This window comes from Pituophis catenifer, unplaced genomic scaffold, assembly GCF_029215685.1.
Source record: "Pituophis catenifer annectens isolate HBS135680 unplaced genomic scaffold, rPitCat1.0.hap2 SCAF_6, whole genome shotgun sequence".
NCBI classification, from domain to species: Eukaryota; Metazoa; Chordata; class Lepidosauria; order Squamata; family Colubridae; genus Pituophis; species Pituophis catenifer.
The window spans coordinates 62,853,643-62,876,466 of record NW_027256886.1 but is presented as its reverse complement, the minus strand read 5'-3'; the positions used below and the strand labels follow the sequence as shown (position 1 = coordinate 62,876,466).

The 22,824-nt window shown below is 35.4% G+C and overlaps 1 protein-coding gene across 19 annotated transcripts in view; it reads right to left on the bottom strand.

Moving 5' to 3' along the window:
* The window catches only part of JAKMIP3 (Janus kinase and microtubule interacting protein 3), a 58,193-nt gene that overhangs the window by 6,274 nt on the left and 29,095 nt on the right, over nt 1–22,824 (bottom strand). For 5 of the 19 annotated variants that reach the window (XM_070944842.1, XM_070944844.1, XM_070944847.1 and 2 more), the window contains 12 exons: nt 22,283–22,411; nt 21,544–21,672; nt 19,136–19,219; nt 15,405–15,467; nt 11,309–11,407; nt 9,035–9,133; nt 8,866–8,925; nt 6,215–6,280; nt 4,809–4,877; nt 4,644–4,721; nt 2,183–2,386; nt 923–988 (listed from right to left, as the gene is read on the bottom strand). In XM_070944842.1, the coding sequence (XP_070800943.1) occupies nt 923–988; nt 2,183–2,386; nt 4,644–4,721; nt 4,809–4,877; nt 6,215–6,280; nt 8,866–8,925; nt 9,035–9,133; nt 11,309–11,407; nt 15,405–15,467; nt 19,136–19,219; nt 21,544–21,672; nt 22,283–22,411 (1,146 nt within the window). Of the gene's footprint in view, nt 1–922; nt 989–2,182; nt 2,387–4,643; nt 4,722–4,808; nt 4,878–6,214; nt 6,281–8,865; nt 8,926–9,034; nt 9,134–11,308; nt 11,408–15,404; nt 15,468–19,135; nt 19,220–21,543; nt 21,673–22,011; nt 22,013–22,282; nt 22,412–22,824 lie in introns of all 19 variants that reach the window. The other 14 variants (XM_070944843.1, XM_070944849.1, XM_070944846.1 and 11 more) reach the window with 9 other exon arrangements.

Here is a 22,824-nt window from a genome sequence, read left to right as displayed (position 1 = left end):
CAAGGTTGACTTAGCCTTCCATCCTTTCAAAGGTAGGTAAAATGAGGACCCAGATTGTGGGGGCAATAAGATGACTTTGTATAAATATATAAAAAAGTATGAAGGCTATTGCTTAACGCATTGTAAGTCGCCCTGAGTCTCCGGAGAAGGGCAGCATATAAATCAAATTAAAACAAACAAACAAACAAACAAACAAACAAACAATTCTGTAGCCAATGTCCTTAAGAGGGAGCTTGAAACATGGTTTGATTCTCTTTGCTAATCGTTACTGATCTTTGCTGTTTGCTGTGTTTTGCTACTGTTTGCAAATACAGAAGAACTGATTATTGTATATGACTATGATGACTGGTAAGAAGACTTTGTTATTGGATTATCCCTGGACTATTGTTTAACTATCTACTGCTTTATATGTATATGATCTGGACTGTTTATTGGACTGTGCCTTATTACTATTTCCTGAAAGTAAACACAACTCAGTGTATCTGTGTGTTGGCTATGTTATTTCCTAACTACTCTCAATCACTTTTCATGTGCACACCCTTGCTACTCAAGGGTTGCTCTGCGAATTCCTTAACAATATCCTTAATTTCACATGCTAGCAAAATAATGCTTAAGATCATCCAACACAAATTAGAGCCCTATATGGAAAAAGAGATATCAGATGTTCAAGTTTATTTGCGCTCAAATAAACCGGCAGCCCTCACCTCCCGGACAATGCAACCATCATAAAATGTCTGAATTTTGATCATGGGACCATGGGGATGCTGCAACAGTAATAAGTGTGAAAAATGGTCATGTCATCTTTTTCAGTGCTGTTGTAACTTCAAACAGCCACTAAGTTGTAAGTCAAGGATTACCTGTACAACTTTTTCTGAATATAGCTTCATCTCATCATTCAAGCTTTTCAGTGTTTTAACCGTACCTTTTCTTCCAATTCCTTTATTTGTCTTTTTTGAGCTTCAATTCTTTCTTCTAGCTCCTTAATTCTCTGTGAAAATTAGAATTATGTATGAATACTATATTTTTAGACTGCCATTTAAGCCCACTTTTGACTCTTTGTTATGCTATGTTTTCGAGGAGAGAAGGAAACGTATCATGAGCCATGATATGCTCACAGTTAATACAGTAAGTCACGTAACAACTTTCCTTTGCATAGATACAATTGCTAACTTCATAAAATGAGGTCCCTGCTTAATTATACTCTTCAAGACTAACCTCATGGTTTATAGCAGTCTGTTTGCAAATGTTTTCCCACTGTGACCACTACAAGGTCTGCAACCATTAAAGTTGTGGAAAAGTTGTGACTATGCATAGTGGACTGATGTGCCTGAGGACATCTGGTGTCTCTATGGCCCACCTGTTGCTGCTGCAGCCACTTCCTTAAATGAGCTTTTTAAATCAAATTTAAATCAATTTTAATGTACGTGGCGTTTACATTTTTAATTGCTGTTCTATTTAGCTTTTTTTGTTTTGTAAGCCACCCAGAGTTGTTGAATTGGGGATATGGGTGACATATAGATTTAATAAATAAATTTAAAGTAAAATTATTAATGCAGGTTCCAATCTGGGGCAGTCACCAGGACCAGAGGTTTAGTCTTCTGAGCTTTCAGACTTATTCCCTCAGGGAACTTTTCTCTAGCATAGTGTGTGCTTTGGGATATTCTGTTTATATGGTGCCTGTTGTTTGAGGCTTTTTAGTTATTGATTGGGATGGTGATGGCTGGCTATTAAGTCTTTGGCTGTTGTTTCCTTGTGCTGTCAAGCCCTCACCTCCTAAGTATTTGATAAGCTGGTGGTAAATCAGCACTCCTGTTGACCTATGAGGGTCTTCAATCACTTCCCTGGCTGTTTTTGTACCTGCTCGTCCAACTATCTTAGTAGCTGCAAAATTGAATGTATGTCCTTGTTTGTTGCAATGTGAAGTTACCAATGAGTTTGGATCTCCTTATCTGACAGCTCGCTTATGTTCTTGTAATTTGATAGTTAGCTTCCTTCTGTGAATGCTCGGAAAACTAAACCTCTGGTCCTGGTGATCAACCCAGATCCTGCAATGTTATCCTGGGACATGTATATTCACCTTCATTCGTGAAAATTATTAATGGCATAAACAAAACACAAGTGAGAGTCATTGTTCTTGTTGTAGGAGGCATTCTTAGTGGCACAATATCCTATTTCACCATACCTGTTGTGCATGTTGAATATGTTCCATCCTTTCTCGGAGAATCTGGGAGTCTCTTTCTCGGAGTTCACTCATAACCTGCCGTTTCCATTGTTCCACAGCATTCTTCAACTTCTCTCTCTCTTCTTCTGACAGTATTTCTGACATTTTGGCTCCTGCTTCCTGCTGTAGAGCATCATAGAGCATGGCTTCCAATTCCAAAATGTGCTAAATAAATGAAAAATCAAGCTACTTTATCCTCATTATGTTTGGGTGATGATGGCAGTTTAATATATTTTGTGACCATTTGCTCCATTGCTTCTTGTCTTTCATTGTAAACAAGATGAGTGGTAGTTCCATTGTTCTTTGTTTTTCATTGTAAAGAAGATGGGTGGTTTCAGACAGAATATTATTGTCTCAATAAACATGGCAGCTGACCTCTTCTCTTGCCTCCATCTTTAATGTTGTACAAAATTTATTCTTACAGAGCTCATCAATTTAAACCTCAATCACAACCAACAGAGCCTTTTTATATGACTCAGTCACTCTATATTTCAAGATCTTAAAAAAGGAATCACTTTTAAGTCATTACTCAAATCACCCAACTTGCTGTCCCTTTTCCAAACATAAATGTAGAAGAATGTAGAGAAATATATTGTTTATTGATGGCACCACTAGATGGCACCCACAAATTCACTCCCAACTACACATAGGATTATGTAGCCTAAAGACTTATGCGACTTCTAAATCTCACAATATTTCTATTCTCTCTCACATGATCTCATTAGATTTGGCACATTTAATATTTTAATGGTTTGATGACCACAACACTGTGCATATAATATGACTATGTCTGCTGATCAAAAAGAGTGCTGATTTCTGGTGTAGAGGTAGATCTCTCATGGCCAGGCAGAACATGGATTATACCACAGCAGCTGCCATTTGAATTTATTATTATTTTTTTTACCATACTGGGCAACCATCCCTGCCCAATGCCCTTTGCAAAATGATGAAATATTATTGAACAAGCATTACAGTATATTTGCTGTATTTAAAAATGTAGCTAATGCTGTTGAAGTAGCCTATCATATCCTTTTTAACCATTTCTCTTTTTAAATCATTCTCTTTTTTTTTCTGCTAAGGGCAATCATTCTCCATGTATGTTCAATATGAATAAAACACAAAGAATCTCTCTCGTAGTCAGAATCAATAATAATAATGTTCACATTGTTGTGAACAAATCATGATGGTGATGATGATAATGATCATCATCCTTGGGGAACATTCAATAGGTGGACAAAAATGCCAATTTCAGTATAAACTGTGTTACCAACCATAAAAATAAAAAGATTGCAGACAACACCTTGTCTCCAAATCCAGAAATAGCACAGAAAACTTTTATTGATGAGCTAGGCAAAAATTGAGATATTTCCATATCCCTACAATGTTTCAAAGGGAATGCTAAACACAGCATGGTTTGCCTATGATAATACAACAAAGCCATTCCATGTGAATTATTTAAAGTCTCTAAGGGACTTTACATTTCACACTCCATTTTGTAATCTGTGATATATGATTAGGTGCTGAGTGGAGCATAACAAGAAATTCTCAATGGATTAAATATTAAATTTGAGTGAGAGAGAAAGTGGGCAAGCAAGCTCAAGAGAGCACAAAGTGTTAATCAGCTATGGCCACATAAGTCATTAAATTGTGACTTTTTCCAGCTCGTAGTGACAAAAATCTTGCCAATATTTTGACTGAGTCCCAGTTATCTTAGTCTGATTCATCTGAACCATTCTTCTACAGTTTTATGCCCCGTTATATAATTTTATATAAAGTAAATATACTTTACTATACTTTTCTACCATAGGAATACTTTGCTAAGAGTCCATGGCATAGAAGAGGTGGGAAGACCTACCATTCCTACTTGAATCAAATCCTGTCTTTCAGAATCTACTGCTAGTTTCATAGAGGAAAAAACATCAACAGATACCTCGGGAATTGCATCCGAAAATTATGCCTTGAGGTTGAAAAAGGAGAGAGCCTCTTTCTACCCACCCTAATCCAAACTGTTTTTGTATATTATTATTTTTGTATAATGAAATTACACTAAAAAAAAAATCAAAAACAGATTTTTTTTGTGTAATGCTTGGCGCATACTATAATGTATCTCAATCCAAAACTAGTCTGGATTAATCTTCCATGGAGTTCCAGGAAATTAAATCTGGGCATGCAAAATCCCAAATGTAATGCAAGTTCACTTTAATTAGTGAATCTTTTACACTTGAATCCACTTCTCTGAAGTGGAAAGTCTTTCAAGCTATGTGACTCAAAGATTTCAAGAGAGGTTCTCAGAATCATTTGACTTTAAGGCAGTGTTTCTCAACCTTGGCAAATTTAAGATATGGGAACTTCACCTCTCAGAATTCCCCAGCTTGGAGAAAATGAACCAAAGTAAATTTTGTCCATAGACTTTCATACCTACCTTGTGTGCTTGATCTAAAGACTGTTTCCTGTAATCCAACTCATCATCCAGATACCCCTTTTGTTTACTAAATAGGTCCTAAAAGCAAGGAGATTTGGGTTATACTGATTTTCTCAGGAAGCACAATATGTAATCACTGATTTTAATTGTTTGATGAATCTGTACCTTTTCATTTTCTAAGTCTATCATCTTTTGTTGGAGTGCTGATTCTGTAACTTCTATCTGTTGTAGCCACTGCAGAGAAATGAAGAAAAATCAGATTTGGGCAGGCATATCTAGGCTTTGTTGACCCTGGCTACTTTAAGCAGTACGCACTTCAATAAAGAAGAATATTTGTAGCTCAGGGTTGAAATGAGGGGTCCTTGGTGTTCTCTGAGCCTGATTGTTTTCTTGTAGAAATTTCATTACCCAAACCCTCAGTGCACTAATCAGTGCTAGAAAGGTGTGGGGTAATGAAACACCTGCAAGAAAACAACCACGCTCAGAGAAGTCATGTATGGACTTCAACTCCCAGAATTCTTCTGCCAGCATGCTGTCTGGGAAATTCTGGGAGATGAAGTTCACACATCTTAAGGTTTCCAAGGTTGATAAACATTGAGCATATCAGACAAAAGACCAGGCTTCACTGCATAACTCTTGACTATTGGGTTTATAGCAAAATACCTCAGTATGCTCAATAGCTCTAAGTTTGGCAATTCAGTTATAATAATCCTATTTCAGCACTGTGATTTAGCGAAGATAATCTGATCTTTGGCCTCAATGCTTCAGATAAAGGAGCTGAACATAATGCCTGTACAGTTGTATTGTCAGCCTAAGTTATAGTATGATATTTCTGTACCCAACTCTAAGGCACTGCCATTTTACAAAAGGAAAGAAAAATATTTAGGTGAAAAACTGGTCACTGATCAGCAAACAAATATTCTTAAAAGCTATTGGTAAGAGAGAATAGAAAATTAGGGATAGGCTTAGTATTTTGAATTATTTTAAAGATACTAGCTATGAACATATCACTCTACTTCATTTTGTTGCTTATCTCATTCATATCAGTTTAATAGTTATAGATATTTATAAGGAATTTGGCTGGAAATGGTATTTACTGCTTTAGTTACTCTATTAATCCACTTTGGTTATTCCACCCCAACATTCCAGCAACCAAACATCCAGACCAGGGGTGTCAAACTCGCATCATCACGGCAGTGTCATGTGACCTATCTTGACTTTCCCCTCCTAAACTCATGGCCTGCGAGTTTGACAGCCCTGATCCAGACAGATTTTTTTCTGTTTGATGCAGAGTTGAGAGCCATCCTCCTAGTTATACTGGGGACAAGTTATACTGGGGAGATGGCAAGATCATTTCCAGGCAATGATAAAAGTAATTTGTAGAACCAAGTCTTATGTTTTTGGCAAAGTTAAGGTTAAAGTTAAGGCAAGGTTAAGAAGGATGTCAAATCTGTTACATTTGCTCTACTTTTATAAATCAGTACTCAATAATGTTACACCAGAGAATAAGTTATGCTAATAATAACTGGACACTGAATCCTTCTCAGCAAAAGAAACAACATCCCAATTACCTTTTCTGCCAGGGTCAAAACTGTCCTTGCTTGTATGACTACAACTTGCTCGTCATTCGTTAAGTTCTAAATTAAGAGCAGAATAAAGGTATTATCACAACATACATCTCTGCATTGTTTTCCCGTTTCCCAGGTGCTCTTGCCCTGAATATTTAAACATTTCTTAAAACTATAAATCAAAAGTAGTACTTGGTTATATTTTCTTGATTATTTTACTTGATTATAATTTCAAGATAACATTCCATGATCAGGAGGTGTTGAAAAGAGTTGATCTCTACAATCCATTCCCGATAAATACAGGTAGTCCTCCACTTACAACAATTTGTTTAGAGACTGTTCAAAGTTACAACAGCGCTGAAAAAAGTGACTTATGACAATTTTTCACATTTACAACCTTTGCAGCATCCCCATGGTCACATGATTTACATGCAGATGCTCAACAACTGGTTCATATTTATGACGGTTGCAGCACCCAGGTGTCACATGATCAGCTTTTGCGGCTTTCTGTCAACCAGAATTAATGGGGAAGCCAGATTCACTTAACAGCCGTGTTACTAACTTAACAACTGCAGTGAGTCACTTAACAAATGTGGCAAGAAAGATTGTAAAATGGAGCAAAACTCACTTAACAAATTTCTCACTTAGCAACATAATTTTTTTAACTCAATTGTGATTGTGAGTCAAGGACTACGTCTATACAAATATTGGCTTACTCCATTACTGAAGCATCAATTATGAATTCTTAATAAATATTAAAAGAAGCATGAGGTAAATAAATAACCCTTTAATATCTGGAAGTGAATAAACCTAAATAAATAACATTATTTGTTATTTATTTAGGTTTATTCATTTCCAGATATTAGAATTGAGAAATCTGGACCAGCAACAATGAATTGCATCTCTGACTTTGTGAAGCAATACATGGAACCATGTTGCCCCGTGAGGTGATTTGGAGGTATCCTGAAAAACAGACTTTTAATTTGTTTATAAGAAGCCCATTTGCACTTTATCTCCCCCCTCCCCCGCCCGACTTCACAAAAGATCTGGAGTTCTCCAATCCTCTTTTCTGAAAATAATTGCCTATTGGTTGCATTGAACATCTGCCCACAAAAGCCTCAGTATTTGCAAGTTAAATCAGTGGGAAGAAATGAGAAACCTAATTTACGACCCACTCTGCTTCCCTCTCATCAGTGTAAATCTGAAAACTGCTGATGCCTGGATCAATCTCGGCAAAACGGAAAAGCTGCCCTTTGGAATGGTCTCCCCTTACTCCCAACATTTAAAAACCTAAAAATATGATTATTCCCGCCAGGTTTGGGGCTGGGATTCATAAATTCATAACAAGACAGGGCGTGAATGCGTGCCAATTTGCCTATTTCCGACTTTTATGGCCCATTTTTTTGTTTTTGTATTGATAGTTTCCTGTAAGCTACCAGGGCCGCCTTGGGCAGCCCTATAAATTATTTAAATACATTTTTTAAAACATCTGGAAAGGGAAGGCTATATGATTAAGCCTCAGACAAACATAACTTCTCTTAAATGAAGGAAAAGGCTACCCTGATTTTCTTTGCTTCCAATTAGATGTTGCCCTGACATATTGGGAAAATTAAATGGTGCCATAAGCACCAAATTTTCTAATAAAATAAAATAAAATAAAATAAAATAAAATAAAATAAAATAAAATAAAATAAAATAAAATAAAATAAAATAAAATAAATATTGAGGGGCCTCTAGAAAAGGATTTGGGGTCCAGAGGAAGCCTATGGGCATTGGATTGTAAAGACCATCCCAACATAAACAAAAATTAATTTATTCCAGTCATGCTTGTCTCAAGCTGTGGTATGTTCTAACACACACACACAGACACACACAGACACACACACACAGGCTTTTCAAAAATAGCAAAGAATAGTAAAACACTAGCAAAACACCAGTAAAGGATATCCAATCCCCATATTACAATATTAAATTAGCTTGTGAAATACCTTAGACCAGGCATAAGTAACTTTATTGTGCCTGGAAATTACTTTCCATGTTGTACCTTGCCTGAAAGATACAGCATACACCCAGTGGCATCATGATCATGGTCATCATTGTGACACACACACACACACACTCTCTCCCAAAATTAACTCTTTCCACTTTGAGTGTTTCTGATAGGATATTGGGAGAGGCGATAGTGGCCTTCAGATTATTTGTTGCCAACTTCTGCCTTATTCTATAAAATAATAGATTGGGAGCAGTATAATGGTTGTTGGTATAATGGTAACACACAAGTGGATGATATAAGGGTTAATGCTTATATAATGCTTTGTTTTCAGCCCTCAGCTACTTCATTCAGAGAAAAATATTTTAATCCTCCCCTAAACTCGAATCTAAACATTTTTGTTCTGTCCATTTCAGGGGGTCTCTGAGGATGGGGAGGACTGAGAAATTGCATGTGACCTGGGTTTACCCAACCCTGACTTATATTATTGACATTCTCTATAAACTAGGTGTGAGGAAGTATTGGTCTGAAACAAGGACTTCTCCATGTCAAAATGTTGCCTAATTATAACAAATAAAAGCAATTACAGGGGCATTTAATGCAACTTGAACAAAAGAACAAAACACATTCACTGAAACATGCACAATTAATTAAAGGAACATACACTTACGGCGTTATCCCCTAAAATATCCAGTTTTTTCATCAACTCTGCTACTAGTATATCCTAACGGGAGAGAAATAGACAGGGAGCAGCATGTGAAAAGAACACGATATTACACCAAGCGAGAAACAAAAATTAAAAATAGCAACAAGAGCAACTGGGAACTACTTACCGTTACTCCTTCTGCCTCGCAATAGACTTGGAGGGGACTTTTCCCTTCCGTGAAAGGAATGTGATGAAAATTAATTGCTGGTGATCTTCTTTCTCGCTCCTACAATCGAATTATTTGTGGAAAAAAAAGGTGTGGCTTAATCATTAGCTTAGCCCACAATACAATTTCATTAGTTAATTTTCCAATGTAAGTTACCAAAAATAAAATAAAATAAATCAAATATATAAGTTGATAAATTATAAACTTTTTTAAAGGATTGAATTTGGACTCTTTGACTTGCAGAAATTCATTAGCTCCGCTGCTGTTCCTGAAGAAATGCCAAAAAAAGAGTTTCTGAGGGGATTTTCCCCTTACGATTCTTGGAGTTTTTCTTCTCTACCTTAGGGGAAGATGGCGTTTTGCCATCAGCTCTAGAAGACTTTGCTGCATCCCTTCATTGTGGCTGTTTTCTTGATGCTGCTTTTCTTTCTTTTTCCTCATCACAAAAAGCAGACTTGATGAGGAGTGAATAAAGAAGAAGGCAGGCCAGTGCAAGCTGCTATTTTTAGCCCCTTCCCCCTGGCCAGAGGGAAATTGTCAGAACATTAAAGTGCTATCACGAAGCATCACAAAAATGTCTTGACAATTAGTGGCTCTATGAAGAAGACTAAAATTTTCCTCCAAATAAATAATACCATCTTTATGTTTCCAATATGCTGGGAATACAAAGTCTGAAAAGTTTAGATTTAATAAAGGAGAATATTTGTAGCTCAGGGTTGACCTGAAAAGTCCTTGGTGCCCTCTGAGCTGCGTTGTTTTCTTGCAGAGGTTTCATTACCCAAAATAGGTAACGTCACACTAGTGAGCACCTCTTAAACTTAGGTTTTCCTCACTTTCTCTGTAAAAGCTCATCATACTGGATTATGGACTTTGGGCTGAAACCTTAAGAAAGACACATGAAGACAAACCAGACAAAATGGTGAACTCCTCATGAACCACCAGATGGCATCAGTTCTGATTCTGGGACAATCTTCAATCTTACCAAAGAGAAGGTAAGATATACAGAAGTAGGTACTAGATATAAATCTGTCATTTATTTAGCAGATGGGTACAAATTCCTGTCAGCTAGTACAGGTAGCCCTCAACCTACAGCCACAATTGAGCCGAAAATTTCTGTTGCTAAGCGGAATATTTGTTAAGTGAGTTTTGCTCCGTTTTATGACCTTTCTTGCCACCGTTGTTAAGTGAATCACTGCAGTTGTTAATAATTTTGACGTGATCAAAATTCAGATGCTTGGCAACTGGTTCATATTTTTGACGGTTGCAGTGTCCTGGGATCATGTGATCACCTTTTGCGAACTTCTGACAAGGAAAGTCAACGGGGAAGCCAGATTCACTTAACAACTGGCTTACTAACTTAACAACAACCGTGATTCACTTGACAACTGTGGCAAGAAAAGTTGTAAAATGGGGCAAAACTCACTTAACAAATATCTCACTTAGCAACATAAATTTTGGGCTCAATTGCTGTCGTAAATTGAGGACTACCTGTATTTATTTACATTCAGAGCTGCTTAGACATATCATATGGAACAGGGCTGTCAAACTCCCAGCTCATCGGCCAGATGCGTCACACGCTGCCCATGCCCCCACCTGGTTTAGCGAAGAGGGAAAAAAGTCCTGATATGTCACGTGACACCGTGATGATTTCAATGTGACACCCCTGATATAGAAGGTTGCAAGTTTATTGGTTGTTCTGTTAAAAAGCAAAATTAGTCTAATCTAAAGCAAAGCTGCAGGATGATGGGAGCTGTAGTCTGAACCGCCTGAAGACCACCAGGTTGAAGAATAGATTATAAACTATAATTTAATAAGGCTCATGCAAGCTCAAGCTAATGAAATTAGGCTTACACTGATCACCTCAACAGTATTTGCTTCCACTTAACACAGCTTGTCACTCTGCTATAGGATTGCAGTGATAAATAGTTGTTTAAACATGCCAATGCTAGCAAACCCAATTTGTTTTGTCTAAAATTATGAGCCAACAGAAGGAAGAGGGGAGGAGCCTGAAGTGTGATACAAACTGCACTTGGCAAATCAGAATACGCTGAAGACCAATATATGAATTTGCCCAATATATGGAACCAAGTAATTAATGTAATTGTGCCTTATGTTGAAGCTATTCTGGCAGAGCTTTCTAGATTATACTGTAATGATGTTCCATGAGCCATAGTGAATGCGGAACACATGACAAAACTTGGAAATATGAACTCAAAACGTCTAGTACTTACTTACCTCAAGTTCTAATATTCTAAATTCCAACAGTTCATTTTGGTCTTTAGCATCCTGAACATCATGCTTTAGCCGAGCTTCTTCTATTTCCATTTGTTTTATCTAGAAAAGCAGATTTTCTTTTTAAATTTTTGTGTCAACAATTTGTTTTAATTGCACAGTAAGTATAGAACTGATTATGGAAGCTAAATGTGAGCTCTAATTTTGCTGTAACCAGGGGTGGGTTCTAAATTTTTTTACTACCGGTTCTGTGGGCGTGGCTTATTTTGTGGGTGTGGCTTGGAGGTCATGTGACTAGGTGGGCATGGCTAGCTGGTTAGAGTCATTTCTGGAAGGTCCTCGCACTTACGACCAGTCCTCGCACTTACGACCTGACTCATTTGTTTGCTTTTAACTTTGATCAGCTGTAGGACGGCCCTTTGAAGCCCCGCAGCAAGAGTTTAAACAGTTTTTTCCCTCTAGTCATCAGCTGGGACTCAGGAGGCAGCACTAGATTGGGGTTGGGACCAAATAAAAGGTAAGAATAACGTGGGGGTGGGTGGGGGGGGAGGGCGGGGGGGGAAGAACTGGTTCGGTGATGTCATATAGTCACCGCTACCGGCTCGGCCGAACTGGACCGAACCGGGAGGAACCCACCACTGGCTGTAACCATTAACTCAGGATTATGCTTTATCAAACCACCACTGCTCAACCTCATATTTCTATATGTAAGTAATAATACTAAGAAATTTTAAAAACAAATTTCAGAGCTAAGGTATGCAATCTGTGAAAACTGGAAAGGCTAAATGTAATTCTAAACAAAAAATGAAAGTCAAATGTTATAGTTTACGTCTTTCTTATTTTAATTTTCAGAATTGAAATTGAAATAAAGATGTCTATAAGAAATAACCACTTTTGTTTGGTAACAATTTTTCTGTAAGTTTGGACTCGAATAATGTTCCCTTTTGATGACAGAGGATGTTACCAAATACGTTTGTTTCATTAAGTGCTCTTTTGCCTTAAGATTTTTCTAAAAAAAATTTCCTGACATTAAAATAAAAATGGATACAATAAAACATAAAATGGGATTAATGGAGAAAGAAGATTTAGCACAAAAAATTAGAAGTGCTAAGCAGAATTATTTTGAAGATGCTAATAAACCAGGTAGATGGTTAGCATATAAATTGAAAAAAGAAAGACAATCAAGAAAAATAACACAGCTAATGGATGACCAAGGACAAGTTAGATTTGGGCATAAAGAGAAGAAAGAAATTATACAAGATTTTTACAGAAAACTGTATGAACAAGAAAATATAGAAGAGGAAAATATTAAACAATATCTGCAAAAGACGAATTTACCTCAGATTTCAAAAGATACTGAAGAAATGCTAGAAAGAAACATAACATTGATGGAATTAACAGAAGCAATTAAAAAACAAAAAAACAAAAACAAAAGAATGGGAAGGCGCCAGGCCTGGATAGATTGCCAGCGGAATGTTATACAGAAAATGTTGAGTCTCCCGTTGTTAGAAGTTATGAATGAAGTTATGTTAAAGAAGAAAATACCCAAGTCATGGTCAGAAGCATATATTACACTTGTTCCAAAGGAGGATACTGATTTACAACAAATCAAAAATTATAGACTTATATCCCTGCTAAACTCAGACTATAAAATTTTTGCTTCAATATTGGCAGAAAGACTCAAAAGATATTTAAACAACTTTATACACTCTGATCAAAATGGTTTTCTGCCAAAGAGACAGATTAGAGACAATATGAGAATAGTTCTGGATACTTTGGAATATTATGAGGCCCACCCTGAAAAGCAAATGGCCTTGATATTTCTAAATGCACAAAAAGCCTTTGATAATATGAATTGGTGATTTATATTATTGCAGCTGGAGCAGATGGGCTTCGATAGAAAATTTATTCAAGCAATAGAAGCTATATACTATAAACAAACAGCAAAAGTAATGATCAATGGAGAATTGACAGAGACTACTGAGATAAAAAAAAGGTATGAGACTAGGTTGTCCACTGTCCCCTCTGTTGTTTGTATTAACACTAGAAGTGCTAAATAGAAAGATTAGAGAAGAAAAAGAAATAAAAGGAATGAAAATTCGAAAGGAAGAATATAAACTACAAGCTTTTGCAGATGACCTGGTTTTTATTCTTGAAGATCCATTGGTATCAATAATTATTTTGATAGATAAAATAGGAGAATATGGAAAAGTAGCAGGCTTGAAAACTAAGATAAAACGAAGATTTTGACAAAAAATATGTTAATAAAACAAAAAGAAGAATTGGCCGAAATATCAAAAATGCAGGTTACAAACAAAGTGAAATATTTGGGGATATACCTGACAGCAAGATGTAGCACACTTAAAGAAAATAACTATAATAAACTCAAACAACAGATTGGTACAGATTTGGCAAAATGGGAGAATTTACAATTATCATTGATAGGGAGGATATCAACTATTAAGATGAATATATTGCCTAGAATTTTATATTTGTTCCAGACAATCCCAATTAGATTGGGAAAAGATTACTTTGAAGAATTGAATAAAATAGTGTTAAAATATATATAGCAGGGAAAAAAGGTGAGGATAAAATTAAAATTGTTACAAGATGCTAGAATAAGAGGAGGTTTTGGTTTACCTAATTGGGAACTATACTATCAAGCAACAAATTTGATGTGGATTAAAGAATGGATAATGTTAAGGAATACTAGATTATTGACTTTAGAAGGACATGATTTGTTGTTAGGGTGGCATTTTTTATGGTCTAAGGGAACAAAAACAGAGGGGTATTTTAGAAGACATTATATACGAGAGGCTTTGTGGTTAAACTGGGAGAAGATTAAAAAATATCATTATTTGAAAATTCTAGTCTGGGTGTCGATGATTGAAGCTTTTTCACATTCAATAACATTCAAAAAGGAACAAATTGTTAGATACAGTGATTTATTGAATGAAAAGGGTGAACTTAAATCGAAGCAAGAACTAGAAGAACAAGGTTTTAAGATGAATTGGTTTTCTTATATACAAACATGTTCTAGATATGATAAAGATTGTAAAACAGTAGGTTTTTATAATAATTTGACTAATTTGGATAAAATTTTAACAGGTTCTGATGACTATGTAATTAAGAAATTATATGGTTATTTATTAGAGGTAAAATTGGAAGAAGAACAAGTTAAAGAAACAATGATCGCATGGGGGAAAAACTTTGGTCATGGAATTGATTTAGTGAAATGGCAAAAACTGTGGTTGCAAAATTATAAAATGACAATGTCAACAGCATATAAGGAAAATTTGTATAAGATGTTTTACAGGTGGCATCTACCCCCAACGAGAATAGCCAGAATGTTCAAGAACAAATCGGAAAAGTGTTGGAAATGTCCTCAGACACCAGGCTCATATTACCATATGCGGTGGACATGTGTAGAAGCCAAAAGATATTGGACTAAAATTCACACATGGTTGGAAAAAATGATTAAAAAGCACATTGATTTCAAGCCAGAGATTTTTTTATTAGGGATTTTACCAGAAATATATAACAGAGAATTGAGTTACCTGATTGTGAATGTATTGACAGCAGCTAGAATTGTGTTTGCTAAATTGGAAAAATGAGGAAATACCCAGCAAGATGAAGTTATTAGGAAAATTATGGAATGTACTGAAATGAGCAAATTGACATTTGAAATTAGAGAACAGGAAGATAAACAATACTATAAGATATGGGATTTATTTTATCAATGGCTAGATAATAAAACATGGAAATGAAATATGAAATATGAAATAGATGTTATAATACAATTTATGGAAATGATTTTAATGGGATGAAAATGCCATTATTAAATGAATGATAAATGAGAATAATGATATAAAGATATATGTTTGATAATACAAGAATTTAGAGAATTTGTAATGATGAATACGAGATGAAGCACAAAAGATCTGTAACCAACCGACACACCACTTGTAATTGGAATGGATGATGGATGTTTTTATGTTTATGTTTTGTTTAAAAAATAAAAAACTTTTTTTTAAAAAAAAGATTTTTCTAAATTTTTATTCACACTTATTTTTAAATTCCCTATGAAAGCAGAATGTACCTTTTCCACAAGCTCTTGGTTTCTTTTGTATAAAGCCTGCTTTTCTTCAATCCACTTCATGTCCTTAAAAAGAAACAGAAAAACCCCGCAGTGTTATAAAAAAACATAGGGAAACACCACAAATCTTTTAAAAACGCAGAACATTTGAAGAGAGCATATACATGCATAAGAAACAAGGAAAGCACAGCTGAAATTTATCTTCCTGATTTGGCTTCAATAGTTTCTAGATAAAAATACATTCTGACTTTCCAACAGCTGATAATCTGTCTTTTGAAGAATACTGAAATGAAATACATCCTCCTAGAGTGTATTATGTACAATTTTGAGGTGTCCTCTTCAATGAATTACATTCCCAGTTTACAAGGATAGGAGCCTTCAGAAGAATAGGAAATTCCAAAATCCAGGATCATACTAGAAGCAATTTTGGTGTCTATTAAGTTACCCTTCCCCTGATATTCATCTGGATGTGTTTGCATTGCAGTTCCCATGACTGTCAATGTCTTTTGTTCTTGTATGAGCTTTTAAGAGAAATCTTTTAATTTAGGGATAAGGTACACGCAGTGTATTCATGTCCTATATTTTATGTGACTCGGGTTTCTTGCTAGCTTGGGGAATAGTTATTTCTCATTGAAATGGGAATTAATTGGCTTGATCTCACAGACAATGAGATCAATTTAGCTCAGTAAGCTATCTCCACATAAACAATCATTGGAATGATGGGCATTAAAGATCAATAGTACAATTCACTCAAAGAAAGAGAAAAATAATCATTAACATATGAAAGAGAAATTGATATTAGTTCTTAATACCGTAGCCTAATTTAGAGCTAGAAAAAAAATCTAAAATTAGAAAATTATTTTAACTTAAAGAGAGAGAAAATATGGATCATCAGACACTAAGGAAAAATTGAACTGAGTGAAACAATACAAGAGAATATTTGTAGCTCAGGGTTAAACTGTGGGTTCCTTGGTGCTCTCTGAACTTGACTGTTTTCTTGAAGTCGTTTCATTACCAAACTAGGTAACATCATCAATGCTAGAAGAGAGTGGATGTTACTCTCATTTTATATACTGGTAGTGACTTGCCCAGTCAGTATTGGTGAGAATTGTCTTGGTGATTCCTTGATTAGGCTCTTGTTTACTGTTAGGTTGTTTGTCTGAGTTGGTAGTTCCCTGATTTCCATATTGTTTACTTCTTGATTGTAGATCTAGTGTTAAACCCTGATTATCTGGGTGATGAATAGACACATAAACATAAACAATATCTACATACTATGCAAAAGAGACAATAAACAAGCCAAAAAGGGAACAAAAAGCATTCAGCACTCAGATGAGCATAGATTAACTCCAAGATTAACATCAGACCAACAATCTGATGTCAAGGAACAGCCAAACAAGCCAACAGTAAACAGTCAAATCACAGACCCTCTAAAACCAACCCTACCAACACTGTCAGGACAAGCCAGTAGAATACGTATAAACTGAGATCATATCTCACTACTAACTAGCACTGATATTTACCTAGTTTGGGTAATGAAACATCTACAAGAAAACAACCAAGCTCAGAGAGTGCCAACAATCCCTCAATAATATATACATCCAAGTTACCTTCCAAAATCTCATTTTTAAAGCCAAAACTGGGTTTAAAACCATACGAAGCAAAGAACTAAGCTATGGATTTAGCAAGTGAATTTCTGGGAGAAAAAAAGCTTTTCTCTAGGGCTATTATAATGTAGATTTCTCCTAGAAAACAAAACAAGAATAGATCAAATAAGTATCAAATGACTCTCCACCTGGAAATGAGATTAGGCAGCAGAGTTGGGCAGAGGCAGTGCTTGAAAAGGAAAAAAGAATCAAAGGATTGGAAATTAAGCAAGTCAGTGAGTAGGCAGCAAGGAAGAATGAGTAAGAAGAGAGGAAACAAGTGTTTGGATTAAAGTCATTCCTAGGCTGTCCAACAAAGGCTACCAAATCTCAACAACTCTACAATGATGGTAAGGATAGGAGAGAAAATGAGAGGTTCACCCTGAAAAGTGAAAAGAAACCATGAGGCATGTAGCTGGCTTGACTTCTACAGCTACATGAAAAAAGACAGGCTGTTAAAGACAAAATCACACCGGAGGGGGCTACTCAGTTGATAGCAAACCCCATCTCTGCCCTCATTCTCTGCTTCCTTACTCATCCATCTTTTATTCTTATATCACTGTTTTCTTTTTATTGCTTGTTCTATTGTTCCATTACTTTGCTACTATTATGTTTAGGATATAACTGATAAAAATATGGACTCTGTGGAAATGTATATTTGATGTCAAAACTGCATAAAATGTGTGCATTAAATATAGAAGCTTACACCTTATGTCTTTTTATACAGTATTTTTTTCCGGTAGATTGAAACACAGAATTCAGTGAGTTTTAGGGGCAGAACCTACAGTAAGTTACATTCTGACCATCCTACATTAGCTTCTTGTTGATTCTCAAGTATAATTCAATGTGCTGGAGTTTGATTTAAAAAACTCAAAATGGTCTTGAACCGTGCTATTCGAAAGACAGTTCTCGTTTTCTGGCATTTGTATGTTTTCTAAGATCATCTTTCTCTCTCTGCCTGCACTGCTTTGAATTTTAATACTCATTGCTCTATTCACACAAAATAATAAAGCATTGTTTAATGGACAGAAAAGGAGCATCAGTAAAAATGGACTCCAGGATTCCAATATGCTTGTTCTTCTACCAAGCCATGGCAAATATCAGTAGCACTTAGACTTATATATTATTTCATAATGCTTTACAGCCCTCTCTAAAGGGTTTACAGAATCAGCAGATTGCCCCCAACAATCTGGATTTTATTGACTTTGGAAGGATGTAAGGCTGAGTCAAGCTTGAGCTGGTCAGGATCAAACTCTGGCAGTGGGCAGAGTTAGCTTGAAATACTACATTCTAACCACCATGCCACCATGGTTCATTATGTGATATAGTGGGGAAGATGTTCGACTTGAATCTACCTTCAGCCAAAAGCTTACTCGGTGATTTTGATCCAGTCGCTCTCTCACTGAACTTGTTTTTATAGGGGAAATTCAAGTGTTATGTATGCTTCCCTGAGCTCTTGGAATAAACACAGGATATAAATCTAATAAATAAACATCAATAAATAAAACCAGGAAATGTGTATAGTAAATTAAGATCTGCTAAATAAGGTAACCAATCCAGAATTTGGAACTGGATTATCTGAATATAATTTCAGTTATAACTTGCATGTTAGAGGAAAGAAGGAATCAGAAAATGTGGAACTGAATTCTATTTCTGTTTCCAGTCATGACAGAGAGACTTTACTTGGGCTACTTTATAGATATAAAACTGATTTAGCTTTACATATATGGATATTTTAGACTTAAGTTCCATGAATGGAATGATCAAGAAAATTAATTTAGAATTAAATCCACTCTCCCTCTAGATCATTCACTGATTTTCCAGAAATTAATCCTGTGAAATAGAAAAGGGATAAAAGATTACAGACATGGTTCAGCCCCAAAACAAGCCTGCTTCATCCAAAACACAATGTTTAGAACCATTTTCAATTCAATGGATTAATTTTTTGGAAAACTGTTTCACATTGGAATACATTTGTTCATGCTTCCATGTGAACCTATTGCTAGTTATCTTATAGTGATAACTTTTGATAAAGCTGTTACAGTAATGTGAATTAACACAAAACATTTTTTTCCCAATGTATATTACCTGTCCTTGTTCAGCAAGTGCCTTTTCTAGATCCTCTATTTGAGCTTGGGATCTCTGGATTTCTGCCTGAAGCTGCTCACGAGTCTGTAGGATGGGATTGAAAATATGTGAAACTTACTCTGATTGCTGCTATGCTAAATTACAGTGCAGTCTTCTTACCAAGTTGAATGGCCTAAGCAAATACTTGCAAACACTCAAACATCTAGTCACACATTCAAATAATTTGAAGTGCTAATTATACATTTATTTTATCCCTAACACATGTTTCCATGGAGGGATATAAAATTGGAATTGATACACTCTAAAGACGGCCATAGTTCTCTTATACCAATTCCTCATACTTCAGGGACACATTTTCATGTCCATCATCCTGTATTATCTATGTCTTTTAGATGATTAAAAATTGATTCCATTTTTAATGTTTAACATTACATGTTAATAACATGATTAATAACATGTTATTAATAACAATTAATAACATGTCAGTAACATAGGAAATTACCAAAAGATGAAAAATTATGCACCTGTGCAACTTTACTAACCATCCTTCACTTCTTTATTTTCTAGCATTTCTGTCTATAATGTCATTGAATTCCAATTTCATTCAGGAAATTTGTTAAAAGTAAAACATGGTTAGGGGTGTTTACTTCCTAACTAGGGATGACTTGATCAGTTATTTCCACCTTATGTCAATTTCATTTAATGTTTAATATTATATATATATAATGTATAAACACATTGATCTTGACTTAGAAAGTTTTTCATGTGTGTTTGAATTGAATCCAACTGGATCGTTGGAAAATATGGAAGCAGATTGATAACTATGTTAGTAGATTTCCATTTGATATTCCATGAGGTATTATTCCAAGGATAAATCCTATATCGTGGAGGCAGTTGGCCTTGTCACATGTCCAGAAAAGAGAAGAAACTGGTCTTGCTCTGACATCCCAAATACAACATGGCTAGAATGCATATTCATCAAATTTAAAAACCCAGTTTACTCCCTAAGACTTTATGTTTAAACAAACAATCAGATTTCAAGACCAGTGCCTAGGAATATATCAGATGATATGGGATATTTCAGTGATATTTGGTACATATTTTCACATCTTAACATAAATAAGTGGAGAGTGGAAGGAATGGATGAAGACAGGAAGAATTTGGTTTTAGGAAACTAATATGAGAATGTTCTCGTCCAGTTATCTGATTACCTTATCACTAATTTGTCTCACTGTATAGCCTTAATATTTAGACAAGTCAACAGGTTAGAAATGATACTTGAAAGAAACAGTTCCTTGCCATGGAAAATTGATTCACTTACACACTAGAAAGTTCGGGTAGATATATCTACTTTGGAAAAGAAGCTTAGTTTGTAGGAAAGTAGAATGCCTAGAAAAGCTTCTTCCCAACTTCCGTGTACAACTCTTTTAGCAACAGGAATAAAAATGAAAAAAGAGAGGAAAACATGTATTTCATGATCATAAATTATCAGAAATCTGTACAAGGTACTTTTCTGAGAAAGGTGATCCACAAGGAAGAGAAAACAGAAATCAACATGCTCAGATTATTCAATTTGGAATATATTTTTCTGAAATGTATTTAATATTTTTAATATTTAATTCATTAATTAAAAAGCATTTAATGTTCAAAGACATGTATTAGAATTTCCATAGATTTTAATGTCAAGGGTTTTCCTTTAAGCACTCTTTGCAAGCTAATGAGGACTCTCTTGGTGTGTGCCTGCATGTAAATCTTTAGTAATTTTCTTCATCTTTAGACAGAAAATCATAATTTTATTCCAAATTTAAATCAACAAGAAAATGTAGTATGCCAGGAAAAGAAAAAAAGAAAAGAAAAGAAAAAGAGACAGAAAGGCATGATTTAGATGCTCTGGTTTTGCTGGTGGGATACTGGAAATATGTGGCCTGCAATGCAGTAATCAAGGGATTTCTTAATAAGTGTAATTTTTAATTTATTGATGGGAGAAGCAAAGCAAATTTATTAAATGTCAAGTATTCCCATAATTTCACATACACTCCCAGCCACTATTTATTTATTAGTTTGTTCATTTAAAATATTTACACAGCTGCCCAGCTTATAGCAAACCCCTGGGTGGTTCCCACTAAAGCATAAAACCATGTAGTGCATCTTTAATGCCCCATTCTCTGCATATCTTTTTAAATAGGTCTCTCTAAACCAGGAATGTCCAACCTTGGCAACTTTAAGACTTGGCTGGCTGGGGAATTCTGGGAGTTGAAGTTCACAAGTCTTAAAGTTGCCAAAATTGAACACACCTGCTCTAAAGCAAAGATATGAAGGGGAGGGAAATAGAAAAAATCGTAAAGAGTTCAGGAACAACATGATACGGTCACAAGTTTTTACTTTCATGTAATATAAGCCATTTAGACCTTAACTTCTCGCTCAGCATCCAACGTTCCTCCAACTTGTTCTTGCAACAGTGCATAGGCTCTCTGTAAAGCTTGATATTCCATTGTCAGTTGCCTGAATCTTAATTCTGTTTCTTCTTTTGCCATACCCTAGTGTGAGAAGGAATGCAAAACTGAACTGGAGATGCAATTATCCTGACAAATCAGAACTCAAGTGGCTGTTTTTGCAATGTCACCAAAGGCCCCTTCCCTTCCTGGAGCTGCCTTGCAAACAGGAGTTGCACCTGGAAAAGTTCAGAGCCCTTAGGAATTTGACTGCTTGCACAGAGCAACAATCCATCTACCCACCAAAGTGGTATCTGTCTATATCTATCTATCTATCTATCTATCTATCTATCTATCTATCTATCTATCTATCTATCTATCATCTATCTATCTGCATAAAACATGCTTTTGAACTGATAGGTGAGGTGAGTTACAGGAGCTCACCCTGCTATGCAGTGCTAGGGCTCAAACCATTGGAACTGAGACCATCTCTAGTGCCTTACTCTAAATATAAAATAGAAAAGTCTTTCATGTATGACTTAAAATATTCTCCATTTTGAAGTTAGCTCTAGAAGAGATCTTGTTGATCATGGTTAATGGTATACTGTAAAGTTTATATTATTACTACTAAAACAAGAATACATTTAATTACATTCCATATAATATCTCTTTAAGCATAAACTCTTGCTTGAACATTATACATATCATAAATTACCTCTTCCAGGTCATCATCTGGCGTGCAGGGAGTTTGATCTGTTCGATCCGTTTGATATGAGATTGAAGAGCCATCAGATTCAAGAGATGCTTCTTCATCGTACCCAAAAAATGTTTCCACCACTGGCTTCTGACCAAATGACAATGTGTAAGTACAAACAAGCCAAAGTTGCAAATATGTTAAGCATAACTGACATAAGGAATAATTAGATTTCCTTCTTCCATGATGCAGTGCTATTTATGAATCTCAGCACTTTTCTCATTATATAGTAGTTTATCAGATCTGCCATATAAATGGGGCAGAAGAGTAAATAATGATTATCCATCAAGTACAATTCATAGTATCCGAATCATTAATGAATACCAAAGCTGCTGTTGAGCCAGCATAAATCTTCTATAAATTCAGTGTAGAATCATCACAAATGAGAGTAAACTTGATATTTAATCTATTGTGGGATAAAAAATTGGTGTTATCATCTCTGACTATTCCTTCAGTGCATAAAAAGACGGAATGTGAACTGGAAGAAAATCTTTATATGGACC